The 20320-nt window shown below is 57.2% G+C and overlaps 1 protein-coding gene across 1 annotated transcript; it reads right to left on the reverse strand.

Moving 5' to 3' along the window:
• Positions 1-3938: 3938 nt before the first annotated feature.
• On the reverse strand, positions 3939-18775 carry SNX33 (sorting nexin 33). Its single transcript, XM_017518236.2, has 2 exons — positions 16344-18775; positions 3939-9233 (listed from the first exon to the last, which is right to left on the reverse strand). Exons 1-2 carry the CDS (start codon positions 17812-17814, stop codon positions 8980-8982), a joined length of 1725 nt encoding a protein of 574 aa, XP_017373725.1. The 5' UTR covers positions 17815-18775; the 3' UTR covers positions 3939-8979.
• Positions 18776-20320: the final 1545 nt, after the last annotated feature.

Below are 20320 nucleotides of genomic sequence, written 5' to 3' on the forward strand. Positions count from 1 at the left end.
AGGCAAGGTAAAGAAACAAAGGGACGAGGAAGTTTGTTTAGATTGCAGGATCAGGGAAGGCTTCTCCAAGGGGCGACATTTAAGCAGGGACCTGAATTAACTGAGGTGAGAACCACCGTTTATCTAGGAAGAAGAACATTCCAGACAGAGGAGACAGCCAATGAAAAAGCCCTGAGGTCCCAGAAAACATGAAAGAGGAAACAGTCAGCAGACCAGTGAGTCTGGAGTTCCATGACTGAAGGGCAGAAGGGCCCAAGGCGAGACCAGGGAGGAGCCCTGTGGGTTGAGCTAGGAGTTTGGAAACTTTCCTAAGTATGCAGGAAGCCCTGAGGTTGAAAGCAGGGAGAGACATGATTTGATTTAGAATACGGTTTGGTTTGGTTTGGTTCTTGTTTTTGAGAGGGAGTCTAGCTCTGTCGCCCAGGCTGGAGTGCAGTGGCACAATCTTGGCTCACTGCAACCTCCGCCTCCCGAGTTCAATTGATTCTCCTTGCCTCAGCCTCCCGAGTAGCTGGGATTTACTGGTGCCTGCCACTGCACCCAGGTAATTTTTGTATTTTTAGTAGAGACGGGGTTTTCCTGTGTTGGCCAGGCTGTTCTCAAACTCCTGACCTTGTGATCCACTAGCCTCAGCCTCTCAAAGTGCTGGGATTACAAGCGTGAGCCACCGCGCCCGGTTTAGAATATAGTTTTAAAAGTTCACTCTGAGCCAGGCACAGTGGCTCATGCCTGAAATCCCAGTTACACAGGAGCCTGAGGCAGGAGGATCACTTGAGGCCAGGAGTTTGAGACCAGTCTGGGCAACATAGCAAGACCTCGTCTCTAAAAAAAATAGATATATATATGTGTGTGTGTATGTGTGTATGTGTACATATATATACATACATTCACATGTTTCTGTAAAAGATCACTCTGGCTCCTGTTAGATCGTTAGGGAGAGGGGAGGCAGCAGAAGGGCAGCTTGGAGCCTGCTGCAATAGTCCAGGGAAGCCTAGTGATTTGGACCTGGGGGGTGAGAGCATCAGATTTGGGGTCTCTTTTGAGGGGCTAACAAGGCTGTGCTCGTGCATGGGAGGTGGCGTGTGAGAGAAAGAGAGGAGCCAGGCTTGGGTCCAAGGTGGACCTGAGGTTCAAGGTGAGAGGAACTGCCTTTTCCAGGCTGAGAAACAGGAGGAAAAGCTTGTGTGGCTGAATGACTCTAGGCACCAGGCGCCACTGCCGCAACATACACACAGGTACACATGCACACACTGACAGGCACCCGCAAGCACACGGGTGGGTCCACACACTCCGGGTACCAGGCACAGGCACAGACTCCATCACCCCACCTCCGCCTGCCCCACCTGAGGTCCCAGCCCAGCCCCAGGGCCAGACCCCTTTTTGGCTCAGCACTCACAAGCCCCCGAGTCTCAGCATTTTCCTGCCAGCTTTCACTGCCCCTGCCCCCTTACTGTCTCCTGGATTAAGGAGGCTCCTGACTGAGTTCTTCGAGACCAGAGTCCTGCTTCTGCCCCCAGATCACTGCCCATGGCCTCACCTGTCTAGCACTCGCTCCGCAGCCAGAACCTGACCCCATGCCCCAGCCTCGGGCCTTACAGAAAATTATCTCTCCACAAATATTTGCTCAGCACTCTCTGTGGGCCAAGCCCTCTGCCCTTTCACCCAATGACTTGAAGGAACACAGCCACCTCCACCCAATACCCGCCACCTGTCCCCTACGGCCCCCTGCCCCTCTCCCTCCTCACTCCCTTCGATTCCCGGCACCCCTGTGTTCACACTGGCAGGACAGTGGCCCCCACCCTGCCTAGCCCCCCAGCCTTCAAAAGGCAGCCTGGTACAGTGGAAAGGGCACGGCGCCAAGCGCAGGCGGACCTCATCCCAGGCCTGCCACAGGACAGTGCAAAATGTCACAGTGACTCAATGCCTCTGAGCCACCGTCTGCTGGAAAATGTTGACAATAGGAGTTCCTACCTTCCAGACAGTTAGCACAGAGTAGGACTGAAAAAGTGGTAGCTCTTGTGCCCTCAAGCCCACCCGGCCCGGCTGACCCGTATGGCTTTGAAGATGCAGCCACCCTGAGGCAGTGACAGTGTCCGCACTCGTGAACTCTCGGCCGTGTGTCATCATGATAACCATCTCGAGTGATGTCGGCAGAAACTGACTGAGTGATGATCTCGCCTGAGGTCATCCAGTGAATCTGTGTGTGGGAGGCACTGGGTATGAGGCTCTCTTAACCTTGGGCTGTGCTATCCTGTATGTGTTGGTGTATGTAACTGTCAGTGGCGCAGTGGACCCCTCCTGCCCTGGATGACAAGTACCATGACAGCCCAGGGACCCCAAGGAATCTGCTCCCCACGGAGGCAGCGTGGCAACACGGGGCAAAGCCCAAGGTCTGGGGGTGGTTGGGGCTTGGTTCCAGGCCCAGCTCTGCCATATACCCACTATGTGGCTTTAAAAGGCTTGCCCAGTCCATTTTCCAGCCTACGCAGTAGAGGTACCAATATCCTTAGCACTGCCTCTCCCCATGCCAGCTCCAGAGGCTCAGAGGCTGATGACCCCAGCTGCTCCTCACTGGCGCTGGCTGTGCAGGCACTGCCCAGATGATGTGTTCTGTGCATGTCACCCTCCTAACAGCCATCTGGAACTCCCCTCTCAGTGGAGAAACAGAAGCATGAAGCAGTTAAGAAACATCCCTAGGCTGGGCGCCATGGCTCATGCCTGTAATCCCAGCACTTTGGGAGGCCGAGGCGGGTGGATCACGAGGTCAGGGGATTGAGACCAGCCTGGCCAACATGGTGAAACCCCGTCTCTACTAAAATACAAAAATTAGCTGAGCGTGCTGGCGCCCACCTGTAATCCAAGCTACTCAGGAGGCCAGCAGAAGAATCGCTTAAACCAGGGAGTAGGAGGTTGCAGTGAGGCGAGACTGCGCCACTGCACTCCAGCCTGGCAACAGAGCAAAACTCCGTCTCAAAAAAAAGAAAGGATAAGAAACATCCCTACAGCAAGGCCGCACTGGGCAGGATCTGCCCTTGGCTCAGCCACTCCGAAGTCCTGCCTCTGGGTGGTGGAGGGATAGGGGCGGGGTCAGGGTGGGGGGCCGCTGCTATCTGGGGTCAGCAGGGCTATACGGAGGAGCCACATACTCCCCTGCTCAACGCCAGAGGCAGAAACGGGGTGTGGGTCAGCCCAGAAGAGGCTCCAGGTGCCTCCAGGCTTCAGCCAGCCTCCAATGCCCAGCCCTGGCACTGGCCATGTGCCTCTCAGCACAGGTGGCCCAGGCCTGGGTACTGTTTCACACCAGCCTTGGCTGCTCCAGCACCTCCCTCGCTGGACCCCATTTCCTGGTCTGTAAAATGATGCTAATAATCTCTTGCACACGGGGTGGCTGTAAAATAACCCACATCCAGTGCCCATCACGGTGCTGCCTGGCACTGGGAGATGGTAGAATCCCCAGAGGCGGGGAGATTCTGAAGCAGTGGGACTCATACCCGCTTCCCAAGTAGAACACGAAGAAGGCAGCCAGACCCCTGAAGAAACAGGGTGGCATGGGGCGTCTAAGCAGCACCCAGAGCTCCCTGTGCTTGACTGCAAAGTGGGAGCTGTGGAATGAGGACCACGGGCCCCAGAGGGGACCACGGGCCACAGAAAGGACCTCTCCCAGCCCCTTAGTACAGGGCAATGGAGGGAGCCCTGAGTGCCCAAGAACAGAGAAGGAGCCGGACCCACAGAGCCGCAGGGAGCAAGCAGGGGGAAGGCAGGAAGCAGGGCAAGACGGAGGGCCCAATGCTGACCAGGACCATGGCGGGCACCACAGGCCCATCGCCAGTGTCTGAGTCCGGGAGTTCTGCAAGAAGGAACCCATAATAATGTGTGCCGACGAGGGGGCAGGACGGGGAGGAGGGAAGGGGGCAGCGCACCAATGGAAAGGGGCAAAATCAATATTAATACAGTTTAATCAAGTTTCTATAAGACAGGACACTGTCAAGTCATAAACTGAACACTTTATGTGGAATGCAAGTGAATACTAGATTATGATAGAGTGTGGGATTCAACCTTTCAAATGCAAAGTGCTAGGGGCTCCTTAAGGTCTTCAAATGCGCCATCCCCAAAAGTTCTATGTGTCCCTGGGGAAAGGAGAGGTCCCCAAATTGACTTGAGATTACACGTCTACCATGTGGGGCATGGGGGAGGAAAAGAGAAATTCAGGTCAGATATAAAAAAATGAAGCTATGTTCCTCACTCATGTTCCTTCGTAAACGGAGCTCCTGAGTCACTGCAGCTGTCACCACGCAATGCCATCTTCAGACCCGTCATCCCTCAGGGCTGGGGGGACTCAGCCTACCCTCTCACCATTCACATTTCAGCCGTTGGGCTCACCAGCCTCCTGTTCTTTCCCTCCTTGAGAGGGGAAATCTGCCTCCCCTTCTTCCTTTGGCCCTACGTGAGTTCATCAGTGTGACTCTAAGGAGTGATGGCAGGAGCTGGGTTCAAACCTGGCTCTGCCAGAGATTCCCCGTGTCATCCTAGGCAGGTCCCAATTTCTCTCTGGCAAAGTCTCTGTCTCTCCTTGTGAAAGGGAATAAATGCTGCTGAGCAGACCCAGGGCACAGCTACGTGAGCGCTGCTTCTTAAACAGACTGCACTGCACTGGGGTTTGACTAACAAACCCAGCCAAACGAAAAAAACAGTTTGTGTTAAACTATGCTGAACTCCAGAGCTGGGTTTCACAATCAGCCCTTCTGAGCCATGTCTGGGGGTGGTGAAGTTTCATTTTTCCCCATGGTCTTCTTGCCAGAGCTTACTGTGGCCTCCTGCCCCAGCCAATGGAGAAGAACCGGAGCTGAACTAGTGAGGAAGCACCTTGGGATGGGTTGGGGAGCTGAGCAGGCTTGGCTCCTGGAGGCCTGAGTCAGCGGGTGGGCGGGCAGGGCGGGCTGGGTCCTCACATGCTTGGGGAGGAGATGCTGCAGGAATGTTCCTCCCGCCCCGGCCCAGGCCCTGCCCACCGCATCCTGGCTCCGGCTCCTGTGGCCGCTGCAGCTCGGCTCTAGCTTGAGATGGGAGCTGCCTGGAGCTCTGCTGGATGGGTTCAGCCAGGGGGCCTTCAGAGGCAGCCTGGCCTCCCGAATAATTGGCCCAGGGGAGGGCAGGGCCAGGCCACAGAGTCTGCCTAGAGCCAGCCTCTGGCCCCAGAGTATCCCCTGCCCTGCTGGGTGATATGGCCAGCCACCACTGCTCCCTGGTCTAAGGTGCCCATCTGTGCAATGAGGAGCTGAACTCGGTGGCATCCAGCCATCCCAATTGCATGCCTAGACCTCTCCGGCTGTGTGCCTGCCCGCTTCTGACTCGCTCTACTCTCCCTTGGAGCCGCCTGCTCCAGGGGTTGCTTGGCATGCAAAGCTGTCCTGAATCTAACGAGCTGGGGGCCCTGGGAGGTGGCACAGGTGCAGTCCAGGCACAGCGATGCTTGTGACCCCTCTGCTTTGGCAAGCATGGCTTTGTGGCAGTGTGTGCCTGAGTGTGTGTCACTGTGTGAGGCTATGACCGTGTGAATGGGGCTGTGGTGTGCCTGTGTATGACATAGTACCTGAGACTGGTGCTTTGAATGGATGGCAAGGCATGTGTGGATGTGGCTGTGAACGTGCAATAGCGTGCGTGTGGCAGTGGGACTGTATGAACATGCAGCCATGCTTATGTGGCCTGCGTGCCTGTGGGCAGGTGTGTGGCTGCGTGTGCTTGTGTCTGCTTGGGGTTGTGAGGCTGAGTGATTACGTCCGTGAGTCTGAGTGTGTAGACGCGTGGAAGACATATGGCTCTGTCATGGATAGAGGGCTGGTGCCGAGCAGGGGCCGACAGTGCCACCTGCCTCTCCCAGGCCTGGCTCTGCTCCAGCCAGTGATGCAGCAACGGCCCAGCGGATATAGCCCTCCTGTGTCCAGCGGGTGACGAGGTGCAGGATCCGAGGTCAGCCTCCGTCCCCAGCCCCCACATGTGGCCACAAAGGGGACTCCTTTTCCTGTGCTGGGCCAAGACTGGTGACCAGGAGATCCCCTAGCCTGGGCACTGGTAGCTGCCCAGGGCAGAAAGAGAAGCCTTGTTTTCCACCCCCTCAGAGCAAAGCGAGGGAGGAAACGAGGCAGCTGGGTCCAGCTGAGTCGGGACCATCTGCCTGGCATGTAATGAGGTGGGCATCTGCCATCACCAGGATGCCCCCAACACTGGTCCTCCAATTCCCTGCTGAAAGGGGCTTAGCTAGCCCAGAACAGCCCCAAGTTCTCCCTATACCCCACCCCAACAGAGGCAGAAAGAAAAGAGAGAGGGGGGCTGGGACAGCCGCCCTCCCCACCACACACACACCTGCCCCAGCCCTGAGACCTCAGGATACGCGGAGCAGCCTGCTGCTATCCCAGGACTCCACTTCCTGATGCTTCTCCCAGATCCAAATCCCTCCTAGGAAAGTATCAGACTGACAGCCTCAGCCTGAGATTGGGAGGCCTGGGAGGTGGCCCCCTCTCAAGGAAGGCGCACAGAGGGCAACACTGTTCCCAGAGCAGGAAGCATGAGCAGGGGGACTTTCCAGGCACTGTGGGTTAGGGGGAGCCCAGCCCCCACTGCTCAGAGCCCCCTCTGCCGAAGGCTACAGGGAAGGCAGAGCGGCGAAGACGTTAAGGGCGGGAAGTTCCTCAGTGGGTTGGAAAATGGGGCAGGGTGGAGAGAGGAAAAATTCCTCAGAAAGTCCCAAATCTGACCTAATGTTGACCAAGGGCCAGGGGGACCCATTCCAGAAGTTCCTCTGAGGACGCTATGCCCTGAACAGGGAGTCCTGCCCACCCCTTCCCCCACTGCACCTGCTGGCCCTTCCCCATCTTCCTACACAAGCTCCCAGGTCCCTGGCCTGGCCAACCTTCCCTGGAAGCCCTCCTTTCACCAAGTCCCCATTGCCTTCAAAGGAGAGCCATGTCTCAGCCAGCCCCCTCCTCTCCCCTGCAGATGAACAGATCCAAGAGCAAGATCCGCTCATCCTGACCAGGACACCCCCAAAGGCACGGCCAGGGTCCTCTTCAGTTTCCAGTGTGGGAGCCTCTGCAGGGCTGGGTACCCAGGACAGCTTGGGGAAGAGACGCAGCTTCGGAGTCCCCCACTTCCCTCCCCGGACTAGGGCTTTTCAAGGGCAAGGCCAGGACATGGCTCCCTAGGGAGAGGAACCACCATCTATTAGATGGTCCTGGGGCACAGCGTCCTGTCCCTTCTTCATACAACCCTCAGCCTCAGATCACAAGGCAGGACAGCCAGTTCCCTCGGCAGCACTCCACCCATTTTCGAGACAAGAGTGTGTTCTAGGGAGGGAGGCATCCACCCGGGCATCCACAGCTGCCCCTAGCTCCCCCTGCCTGCTGGCACCTCCCACCCGCACAGCCCTCCCCCCAACTTCTGAGGTTCCATAGTAAATCAGTGCCCACCATGACCTCAGAATCTGGTCCCATGGCTCCAAGGAGCAATTAAGGCTCTATCCTCCCACCTCTGCCTTTCTGGGACCCAAACAGAAAAAGCCATGTTTGTGTTCTCTTAATTGTAAAAGGTTTATCAAGAAAAAAGATTCAAGCAGCAGCATCCAGAAGGAGACCATGACCGCCCCCAAGGGCAGGAAGGCCAGTGATAGCACAGGTCAGCACCCCCTAACAAGCTGCTGGACCACACCTTGGCTTGGGCAGGGAGGAGGCAGTAACCCCTCGGGGATGTAAACACAGATCAGAGACATCACAACCTGAAGCCGAGCAGGGGCCTGCATTCCAGGTCAGACTGGCCCGGAATCCCTCGCACGGGAGCGGGCAGGCCCCTGTCTTTATCCTCTTAGGTTTCCCCTTTTGCAACAGGGAGGATCTGGGAAGACAGTGCCATGGAGGCTGAGGACCCTGGGATCCTGGGTTTGGGCCTGCTTGGAGTGTGGGGAGTTATTGCTGGTGAACTCAGACAGACAGTCCTTTCGAGAGTCTTCTCTGGGAAGGTGCCACCAGGCATCTGGGGCCCAGGGCTCACCTCAGCACCTTGGTCCTGAGGGGGGAGGGATGCTGCGATGGTCACCCACCCGAGGGAAGCTGGGGGTGCAAAAGTGGAGGGGAGTCAGAGGCCTACAGGAGGGAGATGATTTGTGTCCCCTTCCTGCAGGGGACAGGGTGACACAAGGACAGCCAGCAACACGGGACCACAGGAGATCCCTTCCTGCTACTGCACAGGCCAGAATCCCCACAGAAGGGGCACCTAACTTGCTAGGGAACATAAGGCAGGGAAGAGGGAGATGTTTTCATGCCTCCGTAACTTTGCCTATGCTGTTCCTCTCCCCTGAAAGTCCTTCTCCCCATGTACTGTCTGGCAGGTCCTTGTCATTCTTTAATGCACTGCCCAAATGTTGCCTACTCTATGGAGTCTTCCCTGACCAGTGGAATGCTGTGGTCCCTTCTAGGAGCTTCCAGAAACCCCTCACTGAACCATCAGTCATAGTGCATTGACTCTGTCTGTTTCTGCATTGACTCTGTGTCTGACCCCCATCTTCACTGAGGACTCCTGAAGAGCAGGCGTGTCCCAGCCCTGGGTGCCCCGTGTCCGACCCAGGAGTGCAGCAGGCTAGATGTCTGCTGAATGGATAAGGCAGCAGTGGCCAGGTGAGCAAGCAAAATAGGCTCTAGGGGACGCTGAGACCCTGGCCTGACCTTAACTGGCTGACCGGCAGCTCAGGCCTTGGCCTCGGGGGCTCCTGGCTCCATTCTCACCCCTGCTGTGCCCCACTTCTAAGGAGTGGGGAATTTCCCAGGGGTACCCATTACTCCTTGAAAGCTCCTTCTCCCAGGAGGCAGGACAGGCCGCTTATCTCCCCACCGCTGACCCCTCCCCCAGCCACCACTGGTACAGGGAGGTCGGGAAAGTGGGGTACGCTGCAGTGACCAGGCCCAGGGGAAGGAGGGGCTCAGGCACACACGGTCAGAGGTTGTCATACATGCGCAGGGTCTTCTCCAGCTGCTGGCCCACCCGCTGGTAGAAGAGGATCTGCTGGCGCAGGTAGCTCTGCATCATGTGCTTGAAGTCGAGCTCGCGGCGCTGGTGGAAGTGGTTCATCTCGGCCTGCAAGGCGAAACCCACCACGCGGCAGCGCCTGCGAATGCCATCTGCCTCGTCCTGCGCCATGCGGCCCTCGTCACTCATGCGTTGGCTCTCCTTCACCTTGGCGAAGGCGCCTGGCACAGGCAGAGCAGAGGACAGCGGGTTAGGGCTCTGATCTCCATGTGCTCCGTGTGCCCTTGAGGGCAGACAGCACCCTCATCAGCTCAACTCCGACCTCACGCCCAAGCTCCAGACCCACGTTCCAACCGCCTGGGTGTCTCTGCCAGGATATTCCCCAGGCCTTCACCCTTAGCACCTCCTAAATAGAGCACATCATCTTCCCTCCAAATTTGCAGCATCACCAGCGGCCCACACATGACCAATCGCAGCCCTGCTTGATGGACTACGAATTCAGTGAGGACAGAGACTGTCCCCATCCTCTCTGTGTCCCTGGTACCCAGAACAAGGCCCGGTCCACGGCAGATCTTGATATAGGCCTGTGAACTGGTTCAACCCTGTCCCTCACTGGACTGCTACCACATCCGCCCCACGTCTCCCCACCCTCTGTCCAGCCTCTGACAGGTTCTCTGCAGCATCTAAAGAGGTCTCTGAAGCTGGGCGCCTTTCCTGGCTCTCCACTTGCCACAGAGCAAGGTCCACACCTATCTGCGTGCCCTGGGGGGCCCTCCCCGCTGGGAGTTGGCCCTTGCATGCGTTCCACACTGACCCCATGTTCGTCAAACTCACCTGCCTCTTTCCTACCTTCCTACCTCTGCCCCCTGGATTCCTATTCATAATACACACCCCGATCAGGGGCCACTTCTACCCTAGAGCCTCTCCCCGGTCCCCAGGCAGAGTGCCTCCCCCGTGTCACCTGTCCCCTAGCTCCCCACCCCACCCCCATCACACTGCTGATTCTACAACTCTTCAAAGGCCACCTGGTGTGTCCCCTAGACTTGCAGGCTCTGTTCCGTCCTCACCCAGCCCCCAGGGAACTAGAGGAGGCTGTGTAACAACCAGGTGACAGACGGGGGGGGCGGAGAGAAACCTGCGCAGAGGACCCAATTTAGACCAATCTGAATGAATGAACAAGCCGCTGGTGAATGAATTTCAGTTCTGAATTCAAAGGCATTTGACCAACTCTGCCTGTAAGCCAGTAGGGACAGTTGCTGGGAAGAGAAGGGAGTTTGTCAGTGCCTGGCGCTCAGGCACTGAGGGATACAGGGAATCCACCGTGCAAAGATTAAGGAGGTGGGAAGGGTTAGCAGAGAGGACAGGACACCCCTGAGCACTTCAAAACGCACCCACTGCACACAGGTACCATGCTCAGTATCCACACCTTCCCACTTCTCCTTTAAGAGGCGGGCTCTTAAAGGAGGGCTCTTGAGGGCCATCTAGATGATACTCTCTTCACTGGGCTCAAGCTGTCCAGTGCATTCTAAACGCATTCATTGAGCACTTACTGTATATCAGGCCCAGGGCTCTACATGCTGGGAATAACTCTGGATGCATTTAGAAGGGGCAACACCCATGCCAGTTGGCAAGTGCGTGGCTAACTGGCTAACAGTAGCATTTCAGGCAAACAGGCAAACAGACTTAAGTTCAGAGAGTCTAGTCTCCAGGGCTGCTCACACAGCGCCCAAAAGAAATATGCAGTTCTGCCGGGTACAGTGATTCACACCTCTAATCCCAGCACTTCGGGAGGCCGAGGCAGGAGAATCACCTGAAGACGGGAGTTCAAGACCAGCCTCACCAACATGGAGAAACCCCGTCTCTGCTAAAAATACAAAGTTAGCCAGGTGTGGTGGCGCATGACTGTAATCCCAGCTATTCGGGAGGCTGAGGCAGGAGAATCACTTGAACCCAGGAAGTGGAGGTTGCAGTGAGCTGGGATCGCGCCACTGCACTCCAGCCTGGGCGACAAGAGCAAAACGTCATCTCAAAAAAACAAACAAGAAATGTGCAGTCCCCAGCTCCCAGCTCACTCAGTCCTTCTGCCACCTTCCCTGGACCACCTCCTGTGCCATCTCAACAGACCAGCCCTGGGCAGCAGCAGGGGGATCACCCCAAGGCCCAGGACAGGACCCAGCAGGAGACTTCAGAACTGAAGAGGCCCAAAAGGTCAGGAGTTTGACCCTCGATTCCACCTCCACCCTACTACTGTACATCGGAAGCCAAGGCAGGAACTTGCCAGGGATGCCCGGCCTCCTTCCTGCCTCCACAGCTGGGGGCTGGACACCACTTCCGTTGCAGGCAGCCCATGTCAGGTCCTTCAGGCATATGTGTGGGGCCCCCAGACATGAAACAGGGATTCAAGAAGGTCTCAAGGAGTAGGAAGGACTGTAAGAAGAAAGGCAGAAAACAGGAGGGTGAAGAAACTGGAGTTAAACTTCGCAGAAGGAACCTAGCTGAAAGGGAGATACAGAACTAGCCCAGATTCCACCTGCCCAAGAGAGTTGGCACCATGAAGTGCATTTGTAGACTTTTCCTGCCCATGGCCTTGGAGGAAGGAAAAGCCTCTTTTGCTGATGAGCCCAAAGAGTAAGAATGAACCTATTGCAATGGCTAGGTGTCCACAGACAGGCAGGGGACCAGGAATGGGGAGCAAAGGCCACAGAGATCACGGGGCAACAGAGGCCCCACCCTGCTCTCCGTCACCCCTCCACCCTGTGACTCAGCTTTGAGGCTAGGACCAGCTAATGCTAATGCACCCCACCCGACAGGCTGGGAGTTGGGGCTCAAGCCTACCCAGCATCCCCGCTACATTCCACTTAGGACTCAACCTGATAGCTGAGGACCCAGGGCAGGTGGAGCTCCTGCCTCAGCCCTTCTCCTAAAGGCTCGGTCCCAAAATGGGGGAAGGAGGTTGGAGGCCACCAGCTGCAGAGTCCTGGAGATGTTCGCTAAGCTCCTGCCTCAATCCGTCTTGCCCCGACCTCTCAGAGATAGTTAACATCTACCCCAGGTTGGGGGCGGGAGGGAGCAGGAGGTCTGAGTCCCAGGCCTAGCTGTGTCCTCTCCAGCAAGCCACTGCCCTTGCCTGCGTTCCAGGTCTCCCCACTGTCCAGTGGGACAGGTTGCACTAGGTGTGATGCTGTTGACAACGTCTCACACGGTATAATGCTTTAGAGTTTCCACATCTGTAAAATGGGATAATAATAATTGTACCTGCCCTACAGTATAGTTGAGGCTTAATTGAACTAATATGTATGCAGTACAAAGGAGCGCATCTGAGATAGAACAGGAGCTCCAGATGCTACATGGTACAGTTGACAAACTGCCTTTTTCTTTTTTTTGAGATGGAATCTTGCTCTGCTGCCAGGCTGGGATGCAGTGGCTTGATCTTGGCTCACTGCAACCTCTGCCTCCCAGGTTCCAGCAATTTTCCTGCCTCAGCCTCCTAAGCAGCTGGGATTGCAGATGAATGCCACCACACCCAGCAAATTTTTTGTATTTTTAGTAGAGATGGGGTTTCACTGCGTTGGCCAGGCTGGTCTTGAACCCCTGACCTCGTGATCCACCTGCCTCATCCTCCCAAAGTGCTGGGATTACAGCCATGAGCCACCATGCCCAGCGCAAACTGCTTTTCTATTAATGAGCTCACAGCAAGTACCGGCTGGTGGTACCTCACACCAGTATTATTCTCCTTGTTTACAGAAGCCTAGGAGGGGCAGTAGAGACAGGGCTAGATGATGGCTCAGATACCTAGAGGCCGAACCCACCTGTCCCCCAAGCAAGAACCTGCCCCTACAATGGCCACTTTGCCTTGGTGACACTGTCCCTGTGGTCCCCCAGGGATGCTCTGTGGTCCTGGGCCTATCTCTAGCCCACGGGACCAGTGAAGGGGCACCCAAGCCTTCCTCCCTCTCCTTCCCCTTCTGGCTCAGCGGTCCATCCCTGGAGACCCCCACCCCCATCAGTGAAACAGCCTGGGCTGCGGAGCCAGACGCACTGGGTTCCAGCTCCTGCTCTGAGGCTCATCTGCAGCACTGCACCTTGTCTATAAAACGGAGGTGACCACATCACCCTCCCGACTTATCATAAGCCTTAGGACCAGCCCTGCTCTTGCTGGCTCTCAAGTTGGGGGGGAGCATAGGTCCTGGCTTGCCTGGACAGTCACTTTCCCCTTCTTGTCCTGGGATCACTATTGCTAGGGCCCCCTTTTATACCCCAAACTGCCCCGGTTTAGACCATTAATTATATGGTTATCCTTCTCTTAGGGGACCCCTGGATTGGGCTTCAGGGACTAGGCCCGTGGACAGACCAGACTTCCTCTGGGCTTTCTCTCAGCTCCGGCCAGGGTTTGTGTCCCATTTTATTTTTATTTTGAAAAGCATATATTTTTGTTTAATGTAAGTTTCACAGGACATAGAGCCCTCCAAAGGAAATGAAGACCCTCAGGCTGCATTTTACTCACCTAGAGACGGAAGGGAGAAATCTCTTCCAAAGTCATGTCAGATGCAAAGTTTGTCCAAATTCCGAACTCCTGACTCCCACCTAGGCCTCCACTCTCCTTCCTCCCACACACTCACCACCCATTCAGATGTCCAGACAGGCTGGACAGAATCCTGGGAGCCCTTCCTTTGAGAAGGGCTCCATCCATAGGGCCAGCATAGGACCCCCTCACTATCACACCCTGTCGGGCTGTGGTCCCAAACCTGTCCAGTTCTGTCTCAGTATCCATTCCTTTCTTTCTTTTTTTTTTTTTTTGAGACGGAGTTTCGCTCTTGTTACCCAGGCTGGAATGCAATGGCACAATCTTGGCTCACCGCAACCTCTGTCTCCTGGGTTCAAGCAATTCTCCTGCCTCAGCCTCCCGAGTAGCTGGGACTACAGGCGTGCACCCTCATGCCCAGCTAATTTTTGTATTTTTAATAGAGACAGGGTTTCACCATGTTGACCATGATGGTTTCGATCTCTTGACCTCATGATCCACCCGCCACGGCCTCCCAAAGGTGCTGGCATTATAGGCGTGAGCCACCGCGCCCGGCCCCCTTTTTTTTTTAAAAATTAATTAATTTATTTGATAAGAATGCTCATCTGGAAATACCCACTCCTTAACTTGCCCCACACCACAGGCCTGGGAGGCGCAGTGCAGAGCCCAGAGCCTAGAGTAAGCCAGAGAGGGCTTGGCCCATTGGGAGAGGTTCTACCAGGGAGGAAAGGAGGTGGTGGGCTGGCCTCCACTTCAGGTCAAATACATCAGCACAGAGGACAGTGGTCCCTGACTCTTAGAAACACCTCAAGTAGAAACTCAGAAATGGCTTCTCTCAGCTCTGTCTCTCTGCCCAGGGTCAGAAAGGCCAGCCTGGCTTCCGCCTGAGCCTGCAAGGCCCTGGTGTCCTTCCTGCGTGTGGGGCTGCCCTAACGCCTTCAGCTCTGCTCCGGGGGGTGGGTCCCCAGCCACTGCATGGGAGCATCTGTTTAATCTCTGTGCTGCCTGCACTCCCCACTGCTGCCTGCACAGGAACAAGCCATCTAAGGAGCTAGTTAAACCAGCTTTCCCACTTCTGCTCAGGGAGACACCTGCCCCAGTGGGTCCCCAGCAGGCCTGGCCACCTCCTCTGCCCGACTCCTGCCCCCGAGCTCAGAGCCAGAGCTAAGGTGTCATTCTGCTTCTGAGCCAAACCGTCTCCAGGAGTCCCTTCCCATCTACTCCCCTGAAGGCCTGACAGCTCACTGGGACCCCTTTCGCTTGTTTTACAGATCAAGAAACTAAGGCCCAAAGAGGCAAAGGCACTCCCTGGGACACACAGCAACCTAGTGGCAGAGCCAAGACTAGCACTCAGGTTTGTGTCTCTTGGAGTTCAGAGGAGGAGGAAGGTAGAGATGAGAAAGAAAAAAAAGGCAGAAAGCAGGAAAGAGCAGGAGGATACAGCAAGGAGGCTGGGAGCTGGAGAAGTTCTAGAAGTCAACCTCGTGGTAAAGGAAAGCAAGGCCAGCTTACCCCAGGCCCTCCCTGGTGGTGGTGGGTGACGTTTGCCGTTCCCCAAGCTCAGTCCAGAGGTCTGCCTCCTGGCCTCACCCAGAATCAAACTCCCTACCAAGCCAGGCCTGACCTCAGGGCCTAAGGGCCAGAGAGCCAGCTCCACGCCCTGCAGACGTTCTTCCCCGAGTTACCAAGCAGCTCCAGGGAGGACCACACCTCTCTCCTGACATCTGCGCTCTCAGCTGTCCCCAGGACTCAGGCACCTGCTGGGGCACCCCCTGACTCTCTTCTTAGGCAAGAAGAGAAGCCAGGCTTGGGAAGCAGGAGTTGGTTAAACGATGTGGGCAGTGCCCTGGACCCCTGATTCTGCTCCCCTGGCGCAGCCAGGGTGCCCCTGTGTGACCCGGGATGAGTCATTTCCCTGGCAGTTCCTTGACAGCCCCAGCAGTAACAGGCAGAGGCCCATTCTGTCCCTCCTCCACAGAGGGGGTCATGAGAACTGAAAACATGGCTAGGCTTGGGAAGCGGCCAACATGGATGTGTCCTTGGGGAGGTGGCAGGAGGAAGAGACAGTCCCAGCTGAGCTACAGGCTGTACAACCACCCTTCCGTGGACACTAGCTCCTTCATCTGCAAAATGGGGGCAGGGATCTTCCTGCACCCAGATAGGAAGTTCACAGAGAGAACACACAGTGGTGAGCTGCAAGGGTGCAATGCTGCAAAGGTGGGGAGGTGAACTTGCAAGGAGAGGAAGACAGGCCCCCACTCTGAGCTCTTGTTATCTAGGTCTGGGTCTGTGTCTCCCAAGGGCCTACCAGCTCCTCGAGGGCAAGGCCTGGGGCCCGGTCATCTGTGTGTTCTCAGAACCCAGCATGACGCCATGCATGATGGGTAAACAAGATCCAAACAGAGAAAATGAATGAACTGACAAGAAGGTAGATATCAAGCTCCATGAGGACAGAGACCAGGCCTGTCCACAACAATATCCCTGCACCTAGAAGCACACTTGACACAGATGCAGAGCTGAAATTCAACACGTTTGTTTGTTGTTTTAGAGGCAGAATCTCACTCTGTCACCCAGGCTGGCACTGTAGCCTCCTCCTCCTGTGCCCAAGCAATGCTCCTACTTCAGCCTCCCAAAGTGCTGAGATTACAAGTGTGAGCCACCATGCCCAGCCCAACACATTTGTTAAATGAATGACTGAGACAGAGAAATCAAGACGAGTTGCTCCATTCTATCCAGGCCATCCCCGTCTCCCCAGGGCCCAGCAGAGAGCCAGACTCAGGATGGGTTTCCTGCCTGCACTGGGCCTTACCTTTCTGTAGGTGGATGATGTCAGGGAAGTTGGAGAGCAGGCCCTGGTAGAGAGACAGCGTGTCCAGCATCTGGAAGAGGTCATTCTTGGGCTGCTCAGCAAACATCTCGCCGATGGCTTCATAGGTACGGCCCGTGTGAGAAATGGCGCTGTTGAGGGCCTCAGAGCAAAAGGGGGGGTCCATCTGGAAGGAATAACTGATGGCCTGGAAGGCATTGCCCAGCTTCTGGAATTCCTTGCGGAAGCCCCCAACATGTTTGCGCACCAGCTCTGATGCCACAGTGCTGAGCTGCAGGACGCAGTCGTCCATCTTCTTACTGAAGGCCTTGAAGGCATCCACGCGGTCTTCCACGTCCTGCAGGTCCTGGTGCTCCGTGGGGATCTGGAAGGTGAGCAAGAAGCTGGCACCCACCATCTCATCCTTCTCCGCCCGGCGTTTCCCCATCTTCCACTGCTTGTCATCCAGGCAGCTGAGGAAATGCTGGAAGCCTTCATACTGGGAGAGCACAGGGTGGCTGGTCATGTGGTCCATCCAGAGGATGAGTCTCCGCTTCCGCTTTTCAATGAAGTCCTCCTCGAAGCGGCCTGTGGCCTGCTTCTCAGGCAGGTGGGGCACCGAGATGACAGTGAACTTGTGTAGCAGGCGGTTATAGAGCCAGTCAAAGTGTTTGTAGCGCCGGTAGACCGGCGAGGCAGCATGGGTGGGTGTGAGCTTGTAGGAGATGTAGCTTTTGATGCCCTTGAACTTGGTCTGTTTGGTGGGGTCCTCCACAGAGCAGGCAAATGGGTGGGGGTTGGCCTTCCACTGGGGACCACGAGGGCCCATTTCAATGGAGTATGTCTCAGCGATCTTGGCCATCATGGGCACATCACCCAGGATGAAGGCCTCCACTCCAGAACGCACAAAGCATGAGAAACGGTTGAGGTTACGGCCCACCACACTGCCTCGCTTGGCAGATGCCAGGCTGTCTTGCCGCTCCAGCGGTGGCTTGGGCCGGAAGGCCATGTGCTGGCTGGGGTAGGCACCAGGGTAGGAGAGGTTGAGGGGAGGGTGCCCGTTGGTGCCCAGCCCACCAGCCCGTGGCTCCTCCACCACCGTGCAGCCGTCGTCCCAGTCATCCCAGTCATCATCATCATCCTCCTCGAAGCTACCCTGGTTTGAAAGGAAGCCACTGCCCCCACCACTCCTGGCCGGGCTGGCCACAGTGGGGCTATTGTACAAGCTCACCTGGGTCCCCGGAGAGCCTGCAGGGCTGCTGGAGTAGTCAGCATGGTTCGTACTGATGCCCGAACGGACGATCTCCACATAAGACGCAGGAAAGAGCCCTGTCTCGCCACGGCTGTTCTGGCCCTGCAGCCAGCCATCCAGAGAGGTCTCACTAAAGATGACCAGGTCCTCATCCTGCTGGATGCTGATTTCCTCCTTGTTCTCACTGCGAAAGTCATAGAGGGCTCGGCCTTTCAGTGCCATGGCTGGGCTGGGTGGTGAAGAAAGATGGGAAGGAGGGGGTCCTGCCCAGACCCGGGATGCTCACAAGGGCGTCCAAGAACGAACTCGCGGCTGATGCCACTCACTCAGCTCAGCCTGCTTCTCAGGCCCTAAGGCGGGGTCTCAGCACCCACAGATGCTGTCCAGCCTCCTGCTCTTCAAACCAATGTCCATGGCCCAGAAACTGCCCTATCAGGGCTCCGGGCATAGGTCTGTGAGCAGGGAGGGCTCCTGTCCACAGTCTCCTCCTCTCTTATCGGCCCCCGGGGAGTCAGAAGGGAGTCTCTCCTTCCTCCTACTCCCAGAAGAAAAATCAAGTGACCTGAAGAAACCTGCTCTGCGAGGGGAAGAATTCTACATTTTCCACTGGAACAACGCTCTAAAATAGAAGAGACTCACTCATTCCAGAAACCCGGGCAGGGCTCGGCAGTCCCTCTGGCTCCCAGATCCTTTTGGCCGCTCTGGCTTTGCGAGGCTCTCACATTCCTCTGCAGATCTGCCCCTTCCTCCTTCCTCCTCCTCTTGCTCCTGGGCCACTGGGTTTTCAAAAATCCGGAAAATCCAAGAGGGGCAAGGAGAAAAGCAGCAGCCTCCTGAATCGAGTCCAAGGGTGATGTGTCCGGCTTCACAACGAGCCAGGCCGGGAAAACAAGGACTGAGGCTTACACAACAGGCCGCCAACTCTTCGACCCTGGCTGCGCAGCCGGAGCCCCCGCCGGCTCGGGCGCCCTCTCTCCACCCCAAAAGTGGCCAGCTCCAACCCTGGAGGAGGGAGGGGGCGCGACGAGGCGCTCGGGCGACTTCTGGCCACTGGCTGAGTGGTCTCTTTTGTTTGCCCAATTCCCCAGCAGTTTCTGAGCCTGATACTGACCCTGCTCTGAATCCTAGGAACCCCGTCCAGAGGTAACCCCAGCAGAATCCAGTCCCGCCCCCGGGACGTACGACCCCCGCCCCCCACCCTCGCGTGCCCGCCCCCCCCCCCCCCCCCCGACCCCCGCCCCCCACCCTCGCGTGCACGCAAACACTCAACAGGAGTTTGGAGAGTGAGCCCCGGCGAGCAGATGGCGCGGCCGTCCGTCAGTCCTCCGCTCGGCCCCACGGGGCCCGGTCAGTGGGCGCCCGGCTGCGCCCCCAGCCGGCCTTCCCCCGCGCTCGCAGACCCTCCACGCCGCGAGCGAGACGGCAGCTCCAAAACAAAAAGGCGATTCCGGGAGGTGGCGTCCTGAGGGAGGAGGGGATCGCTGAAGGGGAGGTGAGGGGTGGAGAGAGGGAGGTGAGGGGTGGAGAGAGCGAGGAGGGAGGGGAAAGCAGGCTGGAGACTCCGGCAAACTCCGCCGCGCTTCCGTGCGTCCCGGCAGGCTGGGACAGCCAGCTCCGCCCTCCCGCGGGCCCGGGGCGCTGCAGCGGAGCTCCCGCCTACTCCTCCGCGCTGCTTCCCATCTGGCCGGCGCCCTGGCTCGCCGGCGCTCAGTCCGGGAGGCGAGAGGGAGGAGACGACCCGGGAACCAGGGGGCCCGAGAGCCCCCGGGGCTGCTCCCTGGGACCGCCACCTCCCCGGCTCTCCCTCCGCCTGTCAGCCCTCGCCGGAGACACCTCACGCCCCCGTGGTTGGAGCGCGCGGCGGGGGAGCTTGCCAGCCGCCGCTGCCTCGCTTCCTGGACTCCGTCATCCTCCTGCCTTTTCCGTGACGCAAATGGAGTAAAACTCAGAAAGTTTGCAAAGCGTGGGGCTGCAAGGAGCACCGCGCCAGAGCCAGGATCGGGGGATCGGGGGGTGCGTGGAAAGCCGCGCCAGCTGGGGTTGGGGAGCAGAGTCGCGGACTCGCCTTCCCACCTTCCCATTCCCCACTCCTGCTTCGCCGAGACGGGATGGTGGCGCAGCTCGGAGATTGTTTTCTGGAGGGGCAGAAACGGCCTGCGCGTTCCAGGCATCTGACCTAAGATACCGATAGCTGCTGGTGCAGCACCCTAGCCAGACCGGGAGACCCTGTCCTGGGCGACTACCTGGGCTGAGGGGGCGGTGGGTAGTGGGGAACACACTACCCTACATCTGCAGCGACAGGGAACAAGTCTAGGTGCGACCCGGTTCCGGGTTGCTGAGTGGGCAGCAGAGAATGCATGTTCTGTCCTAGCCAGTGGCAGCAAGGAGAGAGGTGGTCAGGTAGAGAATCTTCGAGAAGAGGCAAGTGGGATCTGACCCTGGGTCACTTCCGGCACTGACTCTGCTAGGCACTGTGCTGGGCACTGGGGAGCACACCACGGGCAGTCGGGGTTCCCACCCTGGAGGGCTTACTGTCCACCCTCTTTTGTCTTTAATTAATCCATTCTGTCTCATTCATTCATTCAGTCAAGTTAGGCACTCAAGAAACATAGGGCCGGGCGCGGTGGCTCAAGCCTGTAATCCCAGCACTTTGGGAGGCCAAGGCGGGTGGATCACGAGGTCAAGAGATCGAGACCATCCTGGTCAACATGGTGAAACCCCGTCTCTA

Source organism: Cebus imitator, unplaced genomic scaffold, assembly GCF_001604975.1.
Source record: "Cebus imitator isolate Cc_AM_T3 unplaced genomic scaffold, Cebus_imitator-1.0 Scaffold664, whole genome shotgun sequence".
NCBI lineage: Eukaryota > Metazoa > Chordata > Mammalia > Primates > Cebidae > Cebus > Cebus imitator.

What these genes read in the sequence shown, in the direction of transcription:
- SNX33 (XM_017518236.2), bottom strand. Translation starts at nt 17,814, where the DNA reads ATGGCACTGAAAGGCCGAGCCCTCTATGACTTTCGCAGTGAGAACAAG. An exon ending in CATCATCCACCTACAGAAAG is followed by an intron (nt 9,234 to 16,343) that starts GTAAGGCCCAGT and finishes TGCCTGTGCCAG; the next exon opens with GCGCCTTCGCCAAGGTGAAG.